At 60.5% G+C, this 24,226-nt stretch overlaps 2 protein-coding genes across 3 annotated transcripts; both read left to right on the top strand.

Annotated features, from left to right (window-relative positions):
* The first annotated feature begins 838 nt into the window (after window positions 1–838).
* On the top strand, window positions 839–16,829 carry ASAP3 (ArfGAP with SH3 domain, ankyrin repeat and PH domain 3). 2 transcript variants are annotated; one of them, XM_065697596.1, is made up of 26 exons: window positions 839–1,067; window positions 4,108–4,180; window positions 4,519–4,664; window positions 5,815–5,889; window positions 6,127–6,176; window positions 6,394–6,520; window positions 8,170–8,255; window positions 8,912–8,987; window positions 9,267–9,353; window positions 9,580–9,689; window positions 10,219–10,288; window positions 10,486–10,573; window positions 11,094–11,142; window positions 11,232–11,419; window positions 11,520–11,653; window positions 12,143–12,237; window positions 12,507–12,687; window positions 12,874–12,959; window positions 13,038–13,153; window positions 13,231–13,298; window positions 13,433–13,540; window positions 13,652–13,874; window positions 13,954–14,164; window positions 14,933–15,062; window positions 15,417–15,539; window positions 15,994–16,829. In XM_065697596.1, exons 1-26 carry the CDS (start codon window positions 942–944, stop codon window positions 16,066–16,068), a joined length of 2,901 nt encoding a protein of 966 aa, XP_065553668.1. In that variant the 5' UTR covers window positions 839–941; the 3' UTR covers window positions 16,069–16,829. The 2 variants fall into 2 exon arrangements, with proteins under 2 accessions (XP_065553668.1, XP_065553667.1); XM_065697595.1 differs by having other exon boundaries at window positions 14,930–15,062.
* A 783-nt stretch (window positions 16,830–17,612) lies between these two features.
* Window positions 17,613–23,694, top strand: TCEA3 (transcription elongation factor A3). Its single transcript, XM_065697680.1, has 14 exons — window positions 17,613–17,865; window positions 19,040–19,102; window positions 19,245–19,350; window positions 19,557–19,689; window positions 19,845–19,913; window positions 20,034–20,102; window positions 20,220–20,294; window positions 20,505–20,582; window positions 20,668–20,819; window positions 21,173–21,234; window positions 21,903–22,052; window positions 22,504–22,650; window positions 22,925–22,996; window positions 23,114–23,694. Exons 1-14 carry the CDS (start codon window positions 17,797–17,799, stop codon window positions 23,120–23,122), a joined length of 1,254 nt encoding a protein of 417 aa, XP_065553752.1. The 5' UTR covers window positions 17,613–17,796; the 3' UTR covers window positions 23,123–23,694.
* The last annotated feature ends 532 nt before the right edge of the window (window positions 23,695–24,226 follow it).

Genomic DNA, 24,226 nt, shown 5'->3' with positions numbered 1-24,226 from the left:
GACGTCTTACCCATGGGACAAACCTGACCCCAGTACCGCAGGTGTGGCCTGACCAGTGCTGGCTCTATGGGACAGTGATATCTTTGTCTCTGCTGGTGATGGCCTTGGTGATGTCCTCAGCATCCTGTCGGCTTTCTTTGCCACAGCTCCTATTCAGCCTGTGCCCACCAGGACCCCCAGGTCCCTCTGCACAGAGCCGGTGCCAGCCTGTGCTGTGCTCTTGGCTTGTGTTTTCCCAGGTGCAAGACCTGACACTCGTCCTTATTGAACTCATAGACTCATGGAATGGTTTGGGTTGAAGGGACCTTAAAGCTCCTCCAGCTCCAACCCCTGCCCCGGGCAGGGACCCCTTCCACTGGAGCAGCTTGCTCCAAGCCCCTGTGTCCAACCTGGCCTTGAGCACTGCCAGGGATGGGGCAGCCACAGCTTCTCCATTCAACCCATCCCAGTGTCCCAGCACCCTCGTAGGGAAGAATTCCTTCCTAAGATCCCATCTCCCCTCTGGCAGGTTCAAGCCATTCCCCTTGTCCTGTCCCTACAGGCCCTTGTCCCAAGCCCCTCTCCAGGTTTCCTGCAGCCCCTTTAGGCACTGGAGCTGCTCTCAGGTCTCCCCTTCAGGAGCCTTCTCCTCTCCAGGCTGAGCCCCTCAGCCCCCCCCCCATCATGTCCCTGCCCCCCGTCTCCATCCCTCCCATCCCAGCCCTTCCCAACCACCCCTTCCCCTTCTCCCCCCGCTCCCCGAACCCGGGGGCTCTGCGTGACGCGAGCCCCGCCGGGCCCCTTCTCCTTTAACTGCGGGCGGGGCTCCCGCATGACGCGGGGTGGGGGGGGCGGGCGCGGGCGCAGCTCCCGGGGCCGGGCACGGGGCGCGGAGCGGGGCCTCGCCGGCACCCCCGGGGCGCTCCGCACGGAGCCCCCCCAGCCCCGCTGCCTCCCGCACCATGCCCGAGCAGCTCAGCGTGGCCGAGTTCCTGGCGGTGACCGGCGAGGACCTGAGCTCCCCGACCGCGACCGCCTTCGCCCCCAAGATGCACAAGTGCCGGGGGGCGGTGGGGGCTCTGGAAGAGGTGAGTGGGGTTACGGGGGGGTCCCCGCCTCGGCACAGCCCCCCCCCCCCCCCCCCCCCGCGCAGCACCGGGCCCGCGCCCGCGAGGCTCCTTCGTTCCTTGGGTTTGGGTTTGTCAGGGTCCCTTCTGCCCGAGGCACCCCCCCCGTTCGACCGGTGGGAGCCCTGAAGGGGGTGTTTTGGGCACCCTAAAGTCGGTGTTTTGGGTACACTAAAGTTGGTGGTTTGGGTACCCTAAAGTCGGTGTTTCAGGCGCCCTAAAGTCGGTGTTTTGGGTACAGTAAAGTTGATGTTTTGGGCACCTTAAAGTGTGTGTTTTGGGTACCCTAAAATGGGTGTTTTGGGCACGCTAAAATCGCTGTTTTCGGCACCCTAAAGTAAGTGTTTGGGACCCTCAGGCCGGTTGCATCCCCCGAGCAGCCCCAGCGGGTGCTTTTCTGAGTCCAAAGGCTGCCAAAACGGGTAAAACTCTTCTTTCAGCCTCCTGTAAAAGGTTAATTTCCAGCTCCGGGTCCCCCTCTACACCCCCAGAGCATCCCCTGCCCGGTTCAGAACATCCCCTCCCGGTGCCAGGGCTTCCCCCTGGGCCTGGGCAGAGCATCAGCCCCATGGCTCCCATCCGCTATGGAGGTCCTGGAGCCAGCCCTGATGTGCTGCTGTGTCCATGGGGTGCCCCCCATGCTATTAAAGCCGTTTTCAATCCCCCCCCCCCCATAAAGCCCGGCCACATTTGCGGGCAGGGAGGAGGTGGGGGGGTGCCTTCGTCCCCCTTCTCCCGCCTGGAATAAAGGCGGTTTCCAGCTGGTCCCGTGGCTTTTGCCAACTCCTCTTAGCACAGGAATGGCTTTGAAGGAGAGCCAGGGCTGGTGGGGAGTGCGGGGCCCCAGGTGCCGGGATCCCTGGGGGCAGCGGGATGGGCATCCCAAGGCCTGGAAGACTGGGGATGCACCATGGAGCATCCTGGTCCCTGCCAACATGTGTTGGATCTTCCTCTCAGCTAGGAATGGGGAAGGCAGCTCCAGCCAGGAGGAAGCAGCAGGGATTTCATTTGGCTGCTCCAGAGGTGAAGGGGGATATAGGAATGGGGGCAGGAGCAGAGGCATCCCCCTGGAATAGTAGGGATCAATGTGTGGTTTGCTCAGTGGAGCTCCAGTAAGCATGGCTGAGAGCTGGGAGTCGTGAGTGTGCCATGGGGGGCCATGGGACTGAGCCCCTCATCTCACTGGAGGTTGTGGGAACTCTTGTAGGGGCCAAAGCTCTGCCAGGCCTTTGGTGTCCTGGTGCTCCAGCAGGAGGGGAAGTGGGAAATCCAAGCAAAGGAATCCCGGCCCCACACCATCGTCTGCTGCATCCTGCTCACAGCCCCATAGAGCTGTCACCCTGGTCCCTGGCACCCACAGTGCCTCCTTCACCGGGCAGCACCAGCTGGCAGTAGGGGGGGCGAAGGCAGAAGAATGGCCTCATTGAGCATCCCAGTGGGGCTGTGGTGCAAGTGTGGATCCGTCCCTTCCTCCATCCCCACTGGGAATCCCTCATGCTTGCATCCTGCCATGCCGATGTCCTCAGCTTCCCCAGACCAGGAGCCCTCATCTCTGGCTGGGTCTGGGGGTGACGGGTGCTGTGCGAGGGCTGTCCTGATGCTGCTGAAGCCCGTATCTTCAGCATCCATCTCAGCACATCAGGGATGCCAGCAATGCCCAGAGCAGTGCAGTGATTTCCTCTGCATTTCCCACCCCGGTGCTGGGCTCTGCCTCCCCTGTCCCCACTGCTTGACTCATGGACCCCTTCCTAAAAGCCACTATGCCCTTCCCCAGAGCATCTTTAATCCCTGCTCTGCACTGGCCCTATTTAGCCTCCTGCTGTGCTGTCCTGGACACTCGGAGCAGCTTCTTCCCCCACTTGCACAGTGATGCATCCAGAACTGCCTCAGTTTCCCCTTCCTGAGGCTACGCCAGGTTTCCAAACCTAGCCCTGGCTTCCCTCCCAAGCCATGGGATGCTCCAGAGAGCCTGGTCTGCCTGGATTTGGGAGGCTTTGGGGCACGCCAGTATCCTCGCCCTTGCAGATGCATTGCGTTGTAGATGATCCTGCCTCAGCTCCAGTCTCCTCCCAGCCAGCTCATCCCAGCCAAAGCTCCTCTTGCAGCATCCCATCCAACCAGGAGGGCCTTGGAGAGTGGCTCCGGGGCCAGGCTGACCCCGCTGTCAGGAAATCAGCCTTGACATCAGCCCCAACCCCTTCAGCCTTGAGAGCAGGAGCGAGAGAAGCCTCTTTATTGCAGCTCCTCCGTGGTTTCATCCCTGCCCTTCTTCATGTTCACGCCCTCTAAATATTTCCAGCCTGTTATCATGCCTCTGGTACCTGCAGCCAAGACGCCCTTAACCCTTTCCTATGGCTGGGGCTGGCCTTCCTTAACCCTTGCTGGATGCTCTGCAGGCAGCAACAGTGGCCGGGTTGGCATTAGGTTGGCATTGCGCTGGCATTGGGGTTCAGTTTGCCCTGGTGCTTGGTGGGGGCAAAGAGGGGTCGGGAGGGATGGAGTGAGGAAGAGGGGGTGTGGAAGCCCCCCAGGTTGTGGGGTTTATGTGCTTTAGGTCCCTGTTGGGCCTCAGTAGGTCCTGGGTTTGGCTCTCCCATGGACCTCTCTGGGGAGCTGGACACCTCCCAGGGCTCTCACTGACCATAGGGACACATGGCCACAGGCTGGTTTAGTCATGCTCTGTGATGCTTCATCCCTTCCTTGGTTGGAGCAGCCCCTGCGAGAGCCAGGGGGGCATTTCCCATGGATACTGGGATCCAAAGGGGTGCTGGGCGTGCTGGCCAAGCCTCTCACCCCTTACATCTTGCTCCAGCCCACTTCTTTGGGGGCAGCCAGAGCCATGGGCATCCCGGGTGTTCCTGGGATGCTGCTGGCTCCTCTTGCAGCACCAGGAGCTTGGCTGCTGCCCCACACATCTGCATGGCAGAGCAGCAGCAGTGGGGCCGAGTGCTGGCTGTGCTTGGCGGGGCTCCTGAGCTCCGCTTGTTTTCCTTCTCCGCAGAGCCTGGATGGGGACCAAGCCGTGCTCCAGAGGATCAGGAAATATGTGAAAGCCATTCACGTCTCCGGGCTCAGTGAGTTGTGCTTCGAGGGGATGGGCATCCCTGAACCACTGGGCTCTGTGATGGGTCTCATCCTGCTTCCAACACTGTATCATGGGGTGATGCAGGAGGGTGGCCATAGGTAGGATGTGGGTGCTTGTAGCCTCTCGGTGTCATTAGGTGCCAAAAACTGTCTCAAAAAGATGTAAAAAGGGGAAATGGAGCACTCAAAGGGAGGTTGTTCAGGGCAGAGCCCTGCTGTCCTGCTGTGGAGGGATGGGGAGATGGATGCTGGTGGGACATGGTTCGGTGATGCTCTCCGTGTGATGCCACAGGGTCACCGTGCCCCTCTCTGGTGTCTCCCCATGCAGCCCACGTGGAGAATGAGGAGCAGTACAGCGAGGCCCTGGAGAGCTTCGGGAACAACCACCTCTCCCAGAACAACCACGAGCTCTCCACCGGCTTCCTCAACCTGGCCGTGTTCACCCGCGAGGTCACCGCGCTCTTCAAGAACCTGGTGAGCTGCCCCCCCGCTGCGCTCTGCATCCACCTAGCGCCGACAAACCCAGATGGACTTGGGAACGTGACCCCAGTCCTCCCAGTTCAGCTGCCCTCGACCCAGCAATCCCCATTCCGGCCTCGGGAATGCACTCCTCCTGCTTCCAACCCGTCCAATGCGCCTCTTGCTGCATTGACAGCTCATTCCCAGCTCCACTGGGATTCGCCGGATGGTTGGAGTTGCTCTTTTCTCTCTTCCCCCCTCTTTTCTTCCTGGTTTTTCCCCCCTCACATCAATTGCATCTCTTGATCTCGCTTGCCAAGAAGTAAATCAAAGCCAGGCTGAGCTCGCAGAGCCGAGCTGGCAGCGCATTCCCCACCTCAGGAATGGCTCCGCTGGAGAAGTCAGTTCCGGGTCTATGCAGAGCCCTGGGGGGGTGTTTCCATGTCCTGGTCCCCTCTCTGGTCCCTTTCCTGTCCATTTTCCAATGGGTGCTTTTGGCTCTGCAGAAGGAGTTTTAGCTCTGCTGCCCTTCCCCTTCAGATCCTTGCATCTTCCCCTGTTACCCATTCCGGGCCTCCCCGCTCCTCCCCTTCCCCATCCCAGGCTATCCCAGCCTTGGCTGGATCCCCATGCTCCATGGGGATCTGTGGGATCCATCCCGGTGGAGGAGCCAGACCAGTTCCCAGCTCCCCACCGCTGCTGTGCTCCCCACGGAGCAGGGTTTTGTGTCTGGATCCAAAAGCCAGGTTTCCCCCCTGGAGCTGTTGGAAGTGGCTGCATTGCTGTCCCCAAACCCCAGGAAAGGGGGATGCTTCCTTGGCATTGAGGGGGGCATGGAGGGGCCATGGAGGGGCCGGTGGCATCAGCGAGTGTGGAAGGGGACAGGGACGGGGTGTGGATGGAAGGGAAGAGCTTTGCTTTTGGCAGCCGTGGCGCTGATGTGGTTTTGTGGGAAGGGCCCCACGTCAGACATCTTGCAGCCAGCTCCAACAAGCCCCAGCCTGCCCGGTGCCTGCATCCCGGCTCCAGCCCTGCTTCCAGCCTCCTTAACCCTTCACAGGGCAGCCATGGTGGTCTCAGCACTGGGAGGGATGCGGGGCTCTGGCTCCTTTATCTGCCTGGAGGTGGGGACCCTGTGGGGTGACCCCGTCTCTACTCCGCACAGGTACAGAACCTGAACAACATCGTCTCCTTCCCCCTGGACAGCCTGCTGAAGGGGCAGCTGAAGGACGGGCGCCTGGTGAGTTCCCTCCAGTGCAGTCCCCGTATTGCGGCAAGAGCCCCGCGGCAGGCTTGGATCACAGCCCCGGCCAGAAGAAGGGACCTGTGCCCGGGGAATGGTGGAATGAGGTTGGGAATGGCAAGAGCAAGGGGTGGGGACAAGGTGCAGTGATGGAGAGCAAAGCCTTCGGCTGCTTCAGTGCCACCAGCTTTCACCTTCCCTGACGCCTGCCATCCCCTCTTCCCTTTTCCACAGGACTCCAAGAAGCAGATTGAAAAAGCCTGGAAGGATTATGAGACCAAAGTGTAAGGAACCCGCTGCCTCAGGCACAATCCTCCTAATCCTGCTCCGCACAAAGGTGTTTTGTCCTGGGGGCTGCACTGACTGGGGCCAGTTTGCCGGCAGGGCGGCTCTGATCCAGCCTTTCCCAACTTAGAGGGGCTCGGGATGTTTGTCCTGATCCCATTCCCATCGCAGCCACACCCCTTAAGATGACCCTGACCTGCTCCGTGCTGTCCACAGGGGGAAGATGGAGAAGGAGAAGGAAAGAGCCCGCGTGGCCGGGATCATCCAGCCGGAGCCGTCTGCAGCTGAGGTGGCCGAGGACATGCAGAAGGAGCGGCGGCTCTTCCAGCTCCACATGTGTGAGGTAAGGGCAGTGCCGGGATGGGGACATCGGAGCCTCATTGTGTCCCCACCAAAGCAGCCCCATAGGGTGCTGTGTGGGACCCTCTGCTGTTCCCATCCGATCCCTGCATGGTCCCAGGGTCCCCATCCCCAAGTTGGGATCTCTGGGATGTGGCTGTGAATGGTACCCATGGGTTCCACTGCAGCAAGGTACCCGGGCTTCCACTTGCGTCCTCCCACAGGCTGGCATTTGGGGCAAAAAGTGAGCTTTTTGGGTCACACCCAGAGATTGGCTTTGTGGTTTGACCCTATTCTCAAAACTGCTTCAAGAAGCTCTTGGTTTTGGGTTAGGGGGTGCTCCTGAGTGCCCCCACGTCCCCCACGATACCAGGGGTCCGTTCTCAGGTGAGATAGGAACAGGTGAAGGCTGGAAACCCAGTGTCAGCCCCACGAGGGAAGAGGGACCCCAGCAGCCCCATACACACCTTGAGAGTAGGGGACAAGTCCCCAGTGGCTTGTCCCAAGGGATCTGCCACATCCCTGAGGACCAGGCAGCAGCATCAGAGCCTGCAGCCCCGTGTCCCTCATCCTGGCAAAGGGGTGCAGGGAGGATGCTGCACCCGCCGCAGCGGGACCAGGGAGCTGGGACCCAGCCAGATGAGTCACTGCCTTGAATAGCACCACTGTGAAAGACACAACAGTGCTGGGGAGCAACGGGAGCTGCATCCTGGCCGGGGAGGGACTGCTGCCGGCAATGCTGGCATGGGGGGGTGTGTGCCAGTGCGCACGGGAGCTGCTGCTTGCCTGGCAATGGGGGGTATGTTGCCATTCCCATCATCGGAATGGTTGCATCTCTTCATCATGGCCCATCTTGCACCCCCACGGACTGGGGATGGATGCATGTAGTTGGATCCAGATCCAGGCAGCGCTGGGAGCATCCCTTTGTGGGGCTCAGCCAGCTGGAAGCCCCATGGTTGGCTTTGCATCTCCAGTTTGCGTGGAGCCATGCAACCACCCTTTCAGACTGGGGTACCAGGAGGCTCCATCCCCAAGGATTGTACCGCAGTGCTTCCCCACCATGGAAAGCCCCTAGAGCTGCCTTCCCCTCCCCTTGCTTCCCACTGGAAAGCATCCTCCAACAGCTGTGATGGCTGGATCGAAGCTCCAAGGGGAAAAGCTCCTCCTCTCCCTTACTTTGCTGTGGGGGAGCAAGGCTCTGGGTCTTTCCTGCTTGCAGCTGATGGATGGGTTGGATGCATGAAGCTGAAATTCCCCATCCCATGGGACAGCTCCGTGTGGATCACAGAGCTCCAGGGCTGATGTGCTGCAGGTGCTGGGTTTGTTTGGAGCCAAGGGGTCATGTCTTCAAAACCAGTTCATTTTCCCTTCATGAGCTGCCTCGGGTCTGGGTTATTTATTAACTCCAGAAGCATGGAATGATGGGACAGGAATGCTTGGCTGGGAGCCCCGGGCGCCTGCCTTTGGTCCTTGAACTGCTCAGGGCTTGGAGGACTTCCAGAGCCAGGTTTTATTGAGGGTGGTCCCCAGTGTCTTAACGCTCCTCCCTGCACCGGGAAGGGGGAGGCAGGGGCCGGGGTGAGCATCCTCTTTCCTCTGGGTTGCTTCCACCCTTGTCTCCATCACCTCACCGAGCGTCCCCTCCTCCTGCAGTACCTGCTGAAAGCCAGCGAGTCCCAGATGAAGCAGGGACCAGATTTCCTGCAGAGCCTCATCAAGTTTTTCCATGCTCAACACAAGTAGGTGCTGCTCGGGTCACCCCATGAGGGTCTGGGACCTTCTTCCATCCCAGCTCCATCAAGCTGGTGGTGAAGAGCCCATTGCTTTCTGCTTGCACCCAGTGATGGGGAGTTGAAACGTGCTTTGTTGGCTTGAGGAGCTGTAAATGTGGCCGTGGGGGATGTGGGAAAGGGGTTGGATCGGGATGTAGCCGATGATTCTGTTTCTGGATGGATTTCCAGGGATGAGTTCAGCTGAGTGGCTCTGCTGTTAGCCAGGGGGCTCATAGTGAGGGTGTTTGGAGGGAGGATTAACATCCACTTGTCTTTTCCCTTTGCTCCATGAGGCTGGAATAGCAGCGTGTGGGTGCCATGTTGTCACCTCCTACTCTCGAGTGGGGAAACTGAGGCAAGGGAGGGGACAGTCCCATTGCCCAAGTGTGGGGCTGTGACCCAGAGACTGCATTGCACCAGAGGCCAATCCTGCATGTCAAACACCCCGAATACTTGGGGTATCCAGACCCCTTGGGCTGAGATTGGGGTCCCAGTAGGATAAAGCTTCCCTCAGGGGTGTGTGTGTGTTGCTATGGTCTTGGGCCACGTTGTCTCTCAAAGATCCTCTTTCTTCCCCTCCATCCTCCCCATCTGCATCTCAATCCCGTGGGACAAATGCCCAGTTTCTTCCAAGACGGCTGGAAAGCTGCCCAGAACCTCTACCCCTTCATTGAGAAGCTCGCTGTGTCCCTCCATGCGGTACGTCCCCATATGTCCCCCCCCAAGCCACTGGGGCCGCCCGCACTCAGTGCAGCAGTGAGGCAGTGGCTGAGGCCACCCGCACTCAGTGCAGCAGTGAGGCAGTGGCTGAGGCCGCCCACACTCAGTGCAGCAGTGAGGCAGTGGCTGAGGCTGCCCACACTCAGTGCAGCAGTGAGGCAGTGGCTGAAGCTGCCCACACTCAGTGCAGCAGTGAGGCAGTGGCTGAGGCCGCCCGCACTCAGTGCAGCAGTGAGCATCAGCTGCCTCCCTTCCCAGCTCCACCAAGCGCAGGAGGAGGAGGTGAAGCAGCTCACGCAGACCCGCGATTCCCTCCGCAGCATCCTGCAGCTGGACAACAAGGAGGTGAGATCCTGGGATGGGCAGTGGGGAGCCGGGATGGTGCTGGCTGGATGGGAGGCAGCAAGGGAAGGAGGGGACCAATGGGGACATCTGAGGGAGCAACAGGGCAGGAGATGTGGGAGATGCTCCAAGGCTGGGAGGGGGTTGGGACCACCGCATCCACGTAATGCTGAGGTGCCAGCAGCCACCTCTGCACTTCTCACTTTGCTTTTTAAATGCCTTTTCCCAGGAAAACCTGAGCAGGAAGAACTCCGGCAGTGGCTACAGCATCCACCAGCACCAAGGGAACAAGCAGTACGGGACAGAGAAGTCGGGGTTTCTCTACAAGAAGAGTGATGGGTGAGGATGGTGCCCAGAGAGCTCCTGGCTCTATCCTGGCGTTGCTATGGGCTGGGAGAGCTCCATGCTCATGGGAGGCCCCTGAGGTGGAACTGCTGGGGTGAGGTTTTTGGTTGCTGTTGGATGGATCTTCAGGTGCAATTGGTCCCATCTGGTCTTAAACATCCATCAATGCTTGGAAAATGGGATGTTTGCCCAGGCTGAGGGAGGGAGAACCCAGGGGTTGGAAAGGAGGAGGTTTGGAGGTGGTGCAAGGGAGCCTTCCCCTGCCAATGGTTTGGTGTCATCAGCCCATTTCTTATCTGAAGACCCCCAGGAGGCTTTGGTGCTTCTCCTGTGATGCTGTCCTGGGTAGCTGATGCCGTGGGTTCAGTGTCCTTGGCTATGGGTCTCCAGTCCAATAGCACAACCCAATGTCCAGAAAGCCATTGGGTTCCTCATGACAGCTTCCATAGGTGACCTGGGAGGCAGATGGATGTGGGTGATCAGGGCCATGTAGTGCATCCTCACTCCTCTTCCTCCTCCTCAGGATCCGCAAAGTGTGGCAGAAGAGGAAGTGTGGGGTGAAGTACGGCTGTCTGACCATCTCCCACAGCACGGTGAGGGGCCACGGGGGGGCTGCAGCCCTGACCCTTGTTTCTCTAAACCCTGTTCTCCTGCAAAGGGTTGGAGAGGGTCCAAGCCTCCTAATCCCAAGAGGGATTAGCATCCTGCCATGGGAAGGATGCGCTCCACGCTGCACATCCCAGCCCTTCCCACTCCCCTCCTAACCTGCCTCCATCCTCACACCCTGCAGATCAACCGTCCCCCCGTCAAGCTGAACCTCCTGACCTGCCAAGTGCGGCCCCACGCCGAGGAGAAGAAATGCTTCGACCTGGTGACACGTGAGTGTTTGTCCCACGTGCCGATGGAATTGCCCATGGGAAGTCCCTGGGTTTTCCCAGCACTGCCTGGTCCTCTGCCACCCTTTGTCCTTTTCACCTGGTTCTGGGCATCTCCCCGGAAGGACCAGCTTCTGCAAGGAGATGGAGCGAGCTCAAGGCAAAAAGAGGTTGCAAGAGGGCTTGGGTGATGGAAGAGTGATGTGCGATGAATCACAGCATCCCACTCTGGTTTGGGTTGGAAAGGACCTTAAAGCTCATCCAGGTCCAACCCCCTGCTACAGGCAGGGACACCTTCCACTAGAGCAGCTTGCTCCAAGCCCTGTCCAGCGTCAGGGTGCCAGTGTCCCACCACCCTCACAGGGAAGAACTTTCTTGCATCCAACCTAAATCTCCCCTCTCTAACTCTGATTTAGTTTTATATTAAAGCAGCCCCTTTTGGAGTAGTTTCAGCCCCTTCCTGCTGTCCTGGGCACCCCCAAACCCCTCTCCTCACCTTCTTCCCCTCTCCCCACCCCTGCAGACAACAGGACATACCACTTCCAAGCGGAGGACGAGCAGGAGTGCGTTGTGTAAGTGCCACAGCCCATCCCTGCTCCTTACAATGCCTGATCCTGCTCTTCCTTCCCCATCCCCATCCTTACATCTCCCTCTTGCCCAGGTGGGTCTCAGTGCTGCAGAACAGCAAGGATGAAGCCTTGAGCAATGCCTTCAAGGGGGACCCCAGCAGCGGTGGGGCAGCAGCGGGCAGTGGGGCGGATGGTGGCCTGCAGGAGCTCACCAAGGTGGTCATCAGCGAGGTGAAGAACATGCCTGGAAACAAGCAGTGTTGTGACTGCGGGGCCCCGGGTAGGTTGGGGCTTGGGGTGTCCCCCATCTCCCTGGCTGTGGGTTGGTTTGCAGCATCCCATGGGGCTGGGTGGTGATGCTGAGCCCCTCAACACCCCAGACCCTACGTGGCTCTCCACCAACCTGGGCATCCTGACGTGCATCGAGTGCTCTGGCATCCATCGGGAGCTGGGCGTGCATTACTCCCGCATCCAGTCTCTCACCCTGGATGTCCTCAGCACCTCCGAGCTGCTGGTAAGCTGCTCCCTGAGCCGCTGGAGATCATAGAGCCAGAGGATGGGTTCGGGTTGGAAAGGACCTCAAGATGATGTAGTGTGAACCCACTGCCATCACCCTCTGTGGCTCCCAAACCTGCTGGGGTGCAGAGTTCATCCCTGCTCGTCCATCCCATCTGTGCCCGGTTTGCTCCAGTGCTCCTAAACTTGCTTCAGTCTCCCCAGCAGCAGTTTCCAGCCCCCAATTTGGTGCTTTAGGCAAGGGTGGGGGGGGTGTCTCTGGTTGCTACGTGGGGGGGATGCTGTCAGCCCCTTGGGTAGACTGCCCCTACTATGGAAGAGGAGCATGGAGCATGGAGCATCTCCTGGCGGAGATGCTGCTCCGGGAAGGGCCTGTGTGGATGCGGTGAGTTCCTTCCCTCTGTCTCCAGGATGGAGATGGGGATCTGGCTGGGGCAGGTGGGTGTTTCCAGGAGGGCTCACATCCCCCATCCCTGCCTGCCCACAGCTGGCTGTGAACATCGGGAATACCCGCTTCAATGAGATCATGGAGGCCACACTGCCCAGCCAGGACTGCCCCAAGCCCTCGGCCAGCAGCGATATGTGAGTTGGTCACTGGCCAGGGGCCTTGGGGTGTGCTGGGAGGAGGGAGAGGAGCACACGGTGCTCAGTCCTCATCCCCACGCTGCTGCCCATTGGCTCTGAGACAGCTTGGGATGGGAGAAGGGGGAGACCACGGTGTCATCACTGGTGGGGATCTGCACTGTGCTTGGACCATGAGGGTTCAGGGGGAGGCAGGAGCCCAGCGGTGCCGATGAGGAGGGTCTCTCCCTGTGTCCATCCAAGCCCACTCCACAGCACCATTCCCACAGGGCTGCCCGCAAGGAATACATCGTGGCCAAGTACATGGAGCGCCGCTACGTGCACAAGAGCGGGCACGAGGACCCCCATCGCCTCTGGGAAGCCATTCGTGGCCGGGACCTCCTGGCCCTGCTCCAGGCCTTTGCCGAGGGGCAGGATCTGGCCAAGCCCCTGGCCAGCCCTGAGGGCCAGGTGAGTGCTCCGCTCCCCCTGCCTGGCAGCAGACATGGGGCTGCCCCCTTTGGGTGCCTGTGCTCTGGGTTTGCCTTCGGGTGCAGGGGTGGCCTTGGGAAGGTGAGCATCCTTGGGTCCAGCTCTCCTCCGTCTCATGGGAGATGAGCATCCTCAGGTTCATCGCTCCCCTCCATCTCTTGGCAGGACCTGGGCGAGCTGGCACTGCACATGGCCGTGCGCCACGCTGACAGATCATCTCTTCCTCTGGTGGACTTCATCATCCAGAACGGGTACGTCCCCTGCCCGCTTCCCATGCAGGACCACAGGGGCTGATGCTTGCGTGCCCTCGAGCCTTGAGTTCCTTGCAGGGGGATGCTGGACCGGGTGACGCAGGATGGGAACACGGCTCTGCACTACAGCGCGCTTTACAACCAGCCCAACTGCCTCAAGCTGCTCCTCAAGGGCAAAGCCACCTTCACCACGGGTATGGAGCTGGGATGGGGACAGGGGGGTTTGGGGTTCTCCAGTGACTGGGACCCATCCCCGTTGTCCCTCGGGCAGTAAATGCAGCGGGCGAGACAGCGCTGGATGTGGCCAGGAGGCTGAAGCACACCGAGTGCGAGGAGCTGGTAGGTGGGAGGAAGATGAGGAGGGAGATGCTCAGGCTGGGCAGAGGGGCTGAAGCACCGGCGTGATGGTAGGGGGCTGCTGGAACCTGCCCCCCCCCCATCCTGACACCCTCCTGCCCTTCCCTCTCCGGCAGCTGGAGCAGGCACAGGCAGAGAAGCTCTCCCTGCAGATCCACGTGGATTACGACTGGGAGCCTGCCCAGGAGTTCCCCTATGACAGCGAGGATGAGCTGGAGGAGAAGGTACCCACGTGGGGTTATGGGGGGAATGGGGACACCCCACATCCCCAGCGAGGGCTCTGGGGGTGCAGACCCCAGTGTGGGGCAGCCCTAGAGCCGGGTGCCTGTCCCCAGGTCAGCCCCCTGCAGCGCTCCTTCAAGGGCACATCACCGCTGGCCACCAGCCCCCAGGCCCGCTGGAGCTGCACGGGGATGGACATCACCAACAGGACCTACGAGAGCATCCTGGTGCCCTCGCGCCCTGCGCCCCGGCGGGCCCACAGCGAGGAGATCCCCCCCCCGCTGCCCCTCAAAAACCCCACACGGGGCAGCGCCCGCCCCAAACCCAGCCCCACCGGTGAGTGGGGGGGTCCCCATCACCCAGACACCCAATGGGTTACTGTGGTTACTGTCCCTCCATCTCTGTTGTTTCATAGAGCGTCCTGAGCTGCCCTGGCAGGCATCAGAGCCCCACTTCTCCAGCAGTGGGGGTGCCCTGGATGGCACTGTGGGACCCCCCGGCACCCGCAGCCCCACTGAGAGCCGGAGGGCAGCGTACTGGGAGACCCGCTCCGAGACAGAGACCAGCACCCGGCGGGGGCCAGAGCTGAGCCCCACAGCCCCCGACATCCCCCCCGTCAAGTTTGGGTATGGATATTCCCCCTTATCCCAGTGTTGGGGTTGGGGGGGGGATCATTGCATGGGTTGGTTTCATCCTGTGCCAGCCACCCCCCCATAGGCATGGGGGACATGGAGCAAAGGGGACCTGGAGTCCCCAGGGGAATTGATGCTCTGGGATGCAGAAGGGGATAAGGGAATTGATGCTCTAGGATGCAGGAGGTGGACAAAGGAATTGATGCTCGAGGATGCAGGAGGGGACAAGGGAATTGATGCTCTGGGATGCAGGAGGGGACAAAGGAATTGATGCTCTAGGATGCAGGAGGGGACAAAGGAATTGATGCTCTAGGATGCAGGAGGGGACAAGGGAATTGATGCTCTGGGATGCAGGAGGGGACAAAGGAATTGATGCTCTAGGATGCAGGAGGGGACAAGGGAATTGATGCTCTAGGATGCAGGAGGGGACAAGGGAATTGATGCTCTGAGATGCAGGAGGGGACAAGGGAATTGATGCTCTGGGATGCAGGAGGGGACCAGGTTCTTCGTTGTCCCTAGGGAAGGTGATGTGGGATATTTGGGGTGACACCAAGGCCCCCTGTGAGTTATCAGTCTCCCTTTTGGGAAGTTGTGGTGGGAATGGGCTTGTTGGAGGGAGGATGGGGCCCATCCCCATCAGCAGCCAGGGGGCTGCAGGGTGGGATCCAGGTACCATGAGGGGGCTCTGGCCCCACTGAGCCCCCGCAGGAAGCGGTTGGTGCATCAGAGAGGGGGTGACACCGTCCCCGCTGTCCCCAGCAGCTCCGAGAGCACCCGCTCCTACCGGCGCATCAGTGGCGGGGGGGGCAAGGCCGTGTCCCCCCAGAGCCCTGCTGAGGACCCCAACGGGAGCAAGGTGCCCCCTGTGCCCATGCCCAGGAGGTTCGCTCCGGTAGGTGCCCACATGTGGAGTGGGGGGTGTCTCAGAGGGGCTGTGATGGTGGTTGGGGGGGGTCACCCTCTGCATGCCCAGACTTCCCCTTCTTTTTCCCCCCTTCTTTCTTTTTCCCCCCTTCTTTCTTTTTCCCCCCTTCTTTCTTTTTCCCCCCTTCTTTCTTTTTCCCCCCTTCTTTCTTTTTCCCCCCTTCTTTCTTATTTTTTTCCCCCTTTTCCGCTCTTCCCCTTTTCCCCTTTTTTTTCCTTTCCTCTTCCCCGTGTCCCGGGGTGGAAGGTGGACACATCACGGGTATCACATCCCTGCACCCCCACGGGGGGTGTCCGTGACCCCTTCTCCCCGCCTTTGCAGGCGAAGGGGCGGCAGAAGCGGGTGAAGGCGGTGGCTGACTGCAGGGGGGACAAGGCGCGGGAGCTCACCTTCTCCAAGGGCGAGGTGATCGTGGTGACGCGGGAGGAGGACGAGCAGAGCTGGGTGAGCTCACCAGGGATGCTGGGGCCTGATCCTGGTCCATTTCCCCCCCCCCCCCCCCCCCCCAAGCTGGAGGAGGCTGCATGTTCACGGGGGGTGCGGATGGGTGATGCAGGAGGGCGCTCACTGATGGGTCACTGCAGCTTTGCCTCTCTAAATCCCTCTGGGAATGGGGATGTCGGCCCCAGAGCCTCTCCTGTACCCAACGTCCTATCATGGAATGGGTTGGGAGGGGCCTTAAAGCTCAACCTCCCCTCGGGCAGGTTCAAGCCATTCCCCTTGTCCTGTCCCTACAGGCCCTTGTCCCAAGCCCCTCTCCAGGTTCCCTGCAGCCCCTTTAGGCACTGGAGCTGCTCTGAGGTCTCCCCTTCAGGAGCCTTCTCTTGTCCAGGTTTAGTTCCCAGCCCTATCTCAGAGCTGGGGCTCCATGGCCTGACCCTCCCCCTGCATCCCTCAGGTTGGCTTCATCGAGGGCGATGGATCCCGCACCGGAGTGTTCCCAGCCAGCTTCGTGCACCTCCTGCAGGACTGATGGGTGCCCACGGCCCCTTCACCCTCCTGAGGCAGCTCCCGCTGTCCTCAGCAGAGCCGGGACCCCTCCGGTCCCCTTCCTTTGGGAATACCGCCCATGGAGGGCGGCTGCGGGGAGCTCAAGGGCTGCTGCCTGCCTTGTGGGTAGGGCAGAGACCAGGCACGCTCGCGGCACTGATGGGATGAGGTGCTCCCTTGGTGTCCCCCTGCTCATCCCTGGGGCTTTCTCCTCTCCTGTCCACATGGATTTGGGGATGGAGGAGCTGCACTGGGTGCCCCTCACCCTTCTCTGCTGGGGAGCCATGGACCCCCCTTCCCAGCTGGGGGGCTTTTGGGGGGGGGGTACAGGGATGGGGAGCAGCTGCATCCCCCCCATCCTTCTCTACCCCAACTGTGAAGCCTTTGGGATGAGCAGGCTTTTGTTGGCCTCTCCTTGGGGGGCTGGTGGGCGCTGAGGATGCAGCACAATGCCCATTCCCTGCTCTCGGGGTGGGGGGTGTCAGTGGCACCAAAGAGCTCCTGCCCCATAACCTGTGCCTGGGGTGGGTGCTGGATCACCGCCCCAGCCCTGGGGGGGCTCTTCAAGGGGATTTTACAGCTGTTTTGGGACCAATGTCTGCCCCCGTGCTGGTGCCCTTTGGGAGCCACCTACTGCTGCCCCCCCACTCACCCCATTCCCATTTTGGGGTCAAATGCGTCATCTCAAACAGTTTTGTTCATGTTTTCTGTCTCTGGTTTCTAATAAAACCATGGGTTTTGTAAGGGCCTGGCTGCACGCTGGGGGGCATAGCCCCTGCCATGGGGCTGGCAGCCCCCACCCTGCCTGATGCTGGTGCCACCTCCCAGATGGGTACCAGAGTCTCTGTGCCCTCCCAGCGCCCATCAGTGGTGGGAGCCTGGGGTTTGGGGTGCTGAGCATGGGGGGAGCACCGCTTTGTGTGGGGATGGGTGCACCAGGTGGGGTTTGGGTGCTCATGGGTGTCCTCCCTGCATGGGAGCCAGCCTGGGGTGCCCACCCATGGGTGCTCCCGGTGGGGTTCTGCAGAGCAAAGCCTGGTGCAGAATTAGCCTCCTCCTTACCAACACCATAGAGAACCATGGAATGGGTTGGGGTGTAAGGGACCTTAAAGCTTATCCAGTTCCAAGCCCTATCCATCCTGCCCTTGAGCTCTGCCAAGGATGGGGCATCCAAACCTCCGTTCAACCCATTCCGATGTCCCTCTACCCACACAGGGAAGAACTTCTTCCTTAATCTAAACAGAGCCATATAGATCACAAGTTATCTAGTTATTACAGTTCCAAGGAGCTTTGGAAGTCTCCTGCCACATTCCCACTCTCTGGAATGCCATGTTCAGAACAGACCCGCTAAACTGATAGAACCAGAAAGAGCTCAAGAGCCAGGCTCCAACCCTATTCTGCACCCCGGGGTCCTGTGCAGCACCCCTGGGTGCCCCCCCAGCCCGCGCCTCCCGCCCTCATGTCCCTGCCTGTCATTCCCAGCTATATTTAGCCCTTCCCCGTGTTATTCCGCCTGCCTGGCAGGGGTTGATGACTGGCCGGGACAGCCCCACCTCCTTTCTGCTTTCTCTCCCTTCTCCTTCCTCTCTTTTTCCCCTTTCTCCCTGCTCCTTCCCACCCCGCTTCCCTCTCCCTTCCCTGCCTCTACCCCCCATGCTGGCAGTGCCCAGTTCTGCTTTGGGATTGCCCCCCGGAGCCGGGAGCCGCGAGCATGGGCCCTGCTGAGGAGCTGGTCCGGATTGCCAAGAAACTGGATAAGATGGTGGCCAGGAAGAGCACGGTAAGGGTGGCCAAGCCCTTGGCAGGCACACGTGTGAGTTTACATGCGTGTGTACATTTGCATACATGTACACGCATGTGTGCGTGTTACAGGCTGGTGCGGGACAGGGGAGGAAGGAAAAGGGTGAAGGGGATGGGGTGTTCTTCACCCCCCACTATTGCTTGTGCTGGGTGCGTCCAAGGGGTGCTGAGCACCCATCAGCACCCCGGGGTGCAGCTTGTGCAGCCCCAGCTTCACCGCGGCGGGGTTTAGTGTGCCTGCAATCCGCGCTTCCCTCCCCTGCACCCCGCTGCCCGTCGGTAGCTGGGGACACAGGGGTATACGGGGGACATGTGGCACCCTGGGGAACATGTGGGCACATCTGGGGGCATGCAGGCACACTGGGGGCCATGGGGCACGTATGGGGACATGTGGGCACACTGGGGGCCGTGCAGGCACACAGGCGCACATATGGGGCACATATGGGGCCATGGGGGCTGTCTGCGGTGCCAGGGGACCGTGGTGACAGGTGCTTGGCCACCAGCCCGGCCACCAACACCCAATCGGGGCCGGTGCTGCAGCGTGACCCCCCCAGCCCCACACACACACACCCGGTTCCTATTGCACGAGCGTGTGCAACGTGCGCAGGAAGGGCACAAGAGATGGCTCCTGGCTCTGGCTGCGGTGCTGGTGCGCCAGGATCCGGCCCCTTGGGAGCCAGTGGGAGACCGGAGCCGAGCCCAGCCCTTAGAGTTAATATTTGACTGCTCCATTGGCCTTTACCCCGACGCGGTGCGAGCTCCTGAGCGGAGCCGGTGCCTTGCTGGGATGCCAACACTTGAAACCCAATGGGTTCTGCTTCTGCTTCCCCCTGGGAATTACCCTGGCTGCGTCGCTATCTTCAGCCCTGCGGCCACTCTGTGCATGTCCCTCCGTGGGCAACCTCGGGATCCCCCGGCTGTTTCCTTATGGAAGGGTTTCCCCAGGCTTTAAGGGAAGCTGCTGCTTTCCAGCTGGGAGATGTGACCCCATGCGGCAGGAATTGGGATTGGGGTTTTAATGGGAACGCTTTGGAGGGGCCAGGGAGCAGCCGTAGGATGCTGGTGAGAGGAAAGGGGGCCACGGACCGCCTCGATGCAGCCCCCTCTTCCTTTCCTGCTCCTCAAGGAGCTCCCATGGCTTCTCCCTGCTCTAGGAAGGGGCTCTGGATCTGCTCAAGTCCCTCACCAACTACACCATGACCATCCAGCTGCTCCAGGTGAGGGGGGCTGGCCTGGGGGGCAGCAGTTGCTGGAAGGGGGCCACCCCATGGAGGGGGGTTTTGTCCCATCCCTCCCATGCTGGGCAGCGCAGCGCTAAGGACACATCCCTAAGGACACATCCCTGTTGCGTGTCCCCAGACCACGCGGATCGGGGTGGCTGTTAACTCGGTGCGGAAGCACTGCTCGGATGGAGAGGTGGTGGCCTCGGCCAAGATCCTCATCAAGAACTGGAAGCGGCTGCTGGGTGAGCCCCCGAGCCCCAGCCCCTTCCCCAAATCCATGTGTGTCCTTGGAGGGATATTCCAAGGGCTCATTTCCGCTCCAGGATGGAGCAGTGTAAATCAGTGTGTGCCTTCCCAAAGGCTGAGCATCCCCCAGCCTGGGATGCAGCTCCCCAGGTGCCCAGTGCTGCTTTGGGCCCTGCTTGTGACACCCAAACCCCCCTTCCAGAGCCCTCCGCCACCCCAAAGAAGGAGAAGGACATGGATGGGGAGAAGAAGGAGAAGGGGCTGGATTTCCCCAGTGAAGGGGTGAAGCACCCCAAGAACCCAGCAGAGAAGCACAAGGAGAAGCACAAGGAGAGGTGCGGACTCCTGGGCACTGCTGGGGGGCACCAGCATTGGAGGGGTTGATGCAAACCCCTCTGCTCACTCCTGGGGATTGGTTTATCCATCTCTAGAGCTATTTATTCCCTGGCAAGGGGCTCCTCTGACCCTGCCTTGCTCTCTGTGCCCACAGGAAGCCCAGCAAGTCCAGCTCTTGTGACATCCCCCCTCAGGGCCATTCTGCTGATGCCAGCCTGGACAGGTAGGTGCCGATGCTGCTATCCCAGGGGAGGCTCTGCTGGGGAATGGTGGTACTGGGATGTGGTGTGCAATGTGCAATGGGCTCACCAGAGCATCTCTCCCTTCCTCTGGGCTTCTGAAGAAAGGCCAGTGATGGCCGGAGCCCCACTGCATCCTCCAAGAAGTCACCTCTGGACAGCAAGAAGGAGAGGTGGGTGCTTGGGATGGACGAGGATGGGCTCTGGTCCCCTCACTGGGCTGTGGATGGGGTCTGGTCCCCCTCACCTGGTCCCTGTCACCGCCTCTGAGATGGGGCTTGTCCTGCCAGGAGAGACTCTGCTGACTCAAGGTCCTCGGCCACCTCCTCCTCTTCCTCCTCACAGAAGAAGCTGTCAGGGGAGAGGTAAGGAGAGGGCATTCCTAGGCTGCTTTGGGGATCCCCTTTGGGGATGCTTTGCCCATGGATGGGTAGAGATGGGAGACCTGACCTGGCGGGCACTGGGGCATGCCCATGGGGGACAAATCCTCGCTTGGGGAGACTCGCGTTGCTTTCTGAGCACCCGTAGTCCTTGTGTGCCCCTCTCTGGTGCCATCTCCTCCTGTGCCCCCCCAGGAGAGCCTCTGTGGGCAGCAGCCCTTCCCCGGCTCCCACTGGCTCCCGGAGCAGCTCCAGCGACAGCAAGGAGGAAAGGTAGGAGAGGCCCCATCCCGGTGCCATGGTGCGGGTCCTGGGGGGCTGCGCCAGGACCCTGGGGTCTGCTTGTCCTCCCCTGCAGAGCCAACGGCAGCAAGGCCAAAGCAGAGACCCCACGGACCCCCAGCAGCCCCTTCTCGCCCAGCCCCTGCCTCCTGGCCCCCTGTTACCTCACGGGGGACTCTGTGCGGGACAAGTGCATCGAGATGCTGACGGCTGCGCTCCGCATGGGTGGTGAGTGGGGCTTGGGGTGCTGGAGTCCAACCCAGGCTGTTTCTCCTATGGGGCAGCCCTAAGAGGAGCAACCCTGCAGTAACAAGCAAGGCTCTTCACCCTGGGACCCAAACTGCGTCAGTGCTCAGCCCCAGAATGCAAGCAAAGGAGGTTGGGAGGGTCTCCGGTAAAGGGCTGGATGTGGGGACGGGCTTTGTGAGGTTCGAGATGGGTTAAAATAGGCTCTTTAGAGATGGGTGCCTGCGGCAAGCTGAGAGGGAGAAGCGAGATCCTTCAGGGGGGTTTCTTGGTGCATGGGGAGATGGCGCTGGTTTCACATCTTGAAGTCACCCCTTGGCCTCTCTGCTCTTTAGATGACTACAAGGAGTTTGGTGTCAACTGCGAGAAGATGGCGTCGGAGATTGAAGACCATATCCTTTACAGGGGCTGGGGCCACACACTGCGCTCAAGAGTGGTGCTGGGGACAGGACAGAGGGTGACAGGGACAAGGTGCTGGGCTCTGTTGGCCCCGTTGCCTGCCTTTAACGGAGCCCGGTGTCCTGGGTTTACCAGGAGCCGTTTTGCTCCTTCTTAATAACTGGTAACAAGTTGTTAGTAACTAGTGCAAACTACGACACCCGGTTAGAGGATGATGCTGAGCAGAGCATCCCCTGGGTGCCCGTGCTGGTCCAGTGCATTCCCCCAAACCCCTCTGCTCAGGGATCTGCCTTCATCCCTGGGGGAATAAAACCCACCCCCAGCCAAGGCTTCTTCTGTGACCCTGCTGTGGGTACCCACGTTTCTTGCCAGTCCCGGTTCATGACGGTGCCACCTCCATTCACCCCCAGCTCAAGGCTTGGGGGGTCTCCTGGCAGCCCCCCCAAGACCAGAACCAACCCCAAGGTGCTTTCCCTTCCTCTGCTCCTCGGTGCAGCCCCAGCTGCGGCTGTCAGATGGTGCAAGGCGATGTGGCTGTTTTCCTCCCCACATCCCAAACCGTGCTTCACCCTCCAAAGCCCAAGGAGGGGAAGACCCCGCCATGTGGTACCCCAGGGAGCATCCCTCTACCTCACTTCTTCAGTTCCTTGACGCACCCCACATATCTTCCAGGAGCTGAAGAGCACGGACATGAAGTACCGCAACCGAGTGCGGAGCAGGATCAGCAACCTGAAGGACCCCAAGAACCCCAGCCTGCGGAGGAACGTGCTGTGCGGGGCCATCCTGCCCAGCCTCATCGCCCGCATGACGGCCGAGGTGGGACACGGGGCTGGATCTCATGGACCACATCTGTGCTGCCTCCCCAGTCTCTGCTCTTGGAGGCTGTGTTGGTGCCCAAGGGCTGGCAGGGTTTTGGCTTGGTGATGCTTGTCCCAGCATCTCCCTGTCCCACCTTAGTGCTGGTTGTGGAGCGTCAGGCACCACCAGTCACCTTTGAGGGTCCTCATTCCTTATGGAAGGATGTTCCCCACATCCAGCTTGTGGGAGCACAGCTCCCTCCATGGGGAGCCATAGGAACATGCAGGCAGCAGTTTCAGACTGAGGATGGGGTGATCTGGATGGGCATGAGCCCTCCAGCAAAGCGCAGAGCAGGACCAGTGCTGATCCTGGAGAGGATGGGGAGGGTGCTGGACCACAATGGCTTGCGCCCTGTGCTGGCTGAGCTGCAAGGCCCTGGGCAGCAGCACTGACCCGATGCCGGTGGCAGGAGATGGCCAGCGATGAGCTGAAGGAGCTGCGGAATGCCATGACCCAGGAGGCCATCCGGGAGCACCAGATGGCCAAGACGGGCGGCACCGTCACCGACCTCTTCCAGTGCGGCAAGTGCAAGAAGAAGAACTGCACATACAACCAGGTGAGCCCTGCGGAGCCCCGGGGTCCCCGCTCTTCCCAGAGGACCCAGTTTATAGAATCACAGCATCCTAGAATGGTTTGGGTTGGAACAGAACTTAAAGCTCATCCAGCTCCAACCCCAACACCTCCCACTAGAGCTGCAGAGCTGCTCCAGCCCTTGCAGCATCTCCATGGCTTCAACAGCTCCATGTCCCTGTTGTGCTGTCGCCCCAGAGCTGGATCAGGACTGCAGGGGGGGGCTCTCCTCTGACCACCCCCTGCTCCATCCATCCTAGGTGCAGACACGCAGCGCCGATGAGCCCATGACCACGTTTGTGCTGTGCAACGAGTGCGGGAACCGCTGGAAGGTCTGTGCATGGCTGCGGGTGCCCCAACCCATCGCCATCCCTGGGGGGGGGTGTCAGAGTCCCCCCCGAACGGTGCCAGGGGGCTGGGTGAGGGCTCACCCTCTGCTTCTCCTGCAGTTCTGCTGATGGTACCCGGCGATGGGGCTGGAGGGATGCAGTGCGAGACAAGGATGCTGTGGCAGCCGCGCTGGGGTGCGGAGGAAGGTGATGCGGTGGCTCCGGTCCCTACGCCCCAGCTCCGTGTTTCCTTGCGCCCCAGGAAGCTGGGCTCTGGCAACAGATGGGTTTGCTTGGGAAGACCCTGGTGAATCCAAGTGGTCCATCCATTTGCTTGGGGTGCGCTGGGAGACCACTGCCAACAGACACATCCTCGGTGAGGAAGACTGGTCTGTTTACAGACAGGAGGGACATTCCCTATGGATGTGGGGTTGTGCCACTGTCCTGGGAAACCAGGAGTGGGAAATGGCCAGGTTTTAACCCAAATACCTTCTTCCTCCACAGTGGGAGGACACAGAGGGAGATGGGGTGGTTGTAGGGTGCCTGGATGCTGGTGGGATGTCACCATGTCCCTGCGCTCTGTGACGCGTGGACTATCCATCCTGGTTTAAGGGCACTAAAAGGAGGAGAAAGAAGGGATGTGGGGGGCAAGAGGAGTGGGGCAAAACCCTCCAGCTAAAGCAATAAAGGTGTGAACTGCCTCTGCGGCACAGACTGCTTTCTGAAGGGTGTTGGGACCTGTGTCTCCATTCACTCGTCCTCCAAGAGCCCCCATCCAGCTCCAGAACATGGCTTGGATCCACCAGCCCCCAACTTGGGCTATAACAGTGGCTTGATGCTCACCCACCACCCGCCTGGTGATGAAAGACCTTTACTTAAGGCTGGAGCTGTGCCCTGTATCCCATGGCAGGGCAGGAACTCCACCAGTGGAAGGGTTTTCCAGGGAAAGGGGTTGGGAGACACAACCTTTGGCTACAAGAGGTGCGGGATGGAGCCTCGTGGTACCCAGCTCATCCCTCACCACCACCAGAATCAACCAGCAGCAGCGAGATGTGATGGGGACATAGGGGGGTCACAGTGCCCATGGGTGACCATGGGTGGGGGATAAGGGCGCTGCTGATGGGCAGAGAGGAGGAGGATGGAAGAGCTGTTGGATTAAGCAATCATTTGTGTTTTACTCTTGGTCTGCGCACCCTACGGCTCCCGTAAGAAATCCCAAAGGAGGAAAGGGAC

This window comes from Lathamus discolor, chromosome 18 (genome assembly GCF_037157495.1).
Source record: "Lathamus discolor isolate bLatDis1 chromosome 18, bLatDis1.hap1, whole genome shotgun sequence".
Classification (NCBI taxonomy): Eukaryota; Metazoa; Chordata; class Aves; order Psittaciformes; family Psittacidae; genus Lathamus; species Lathamus discolor.
The sequence above is the reverse complement of the archived record's forward strand: the minus strand, read 5'-3'. Positions and strand labels throughout refer to the sequence as shown.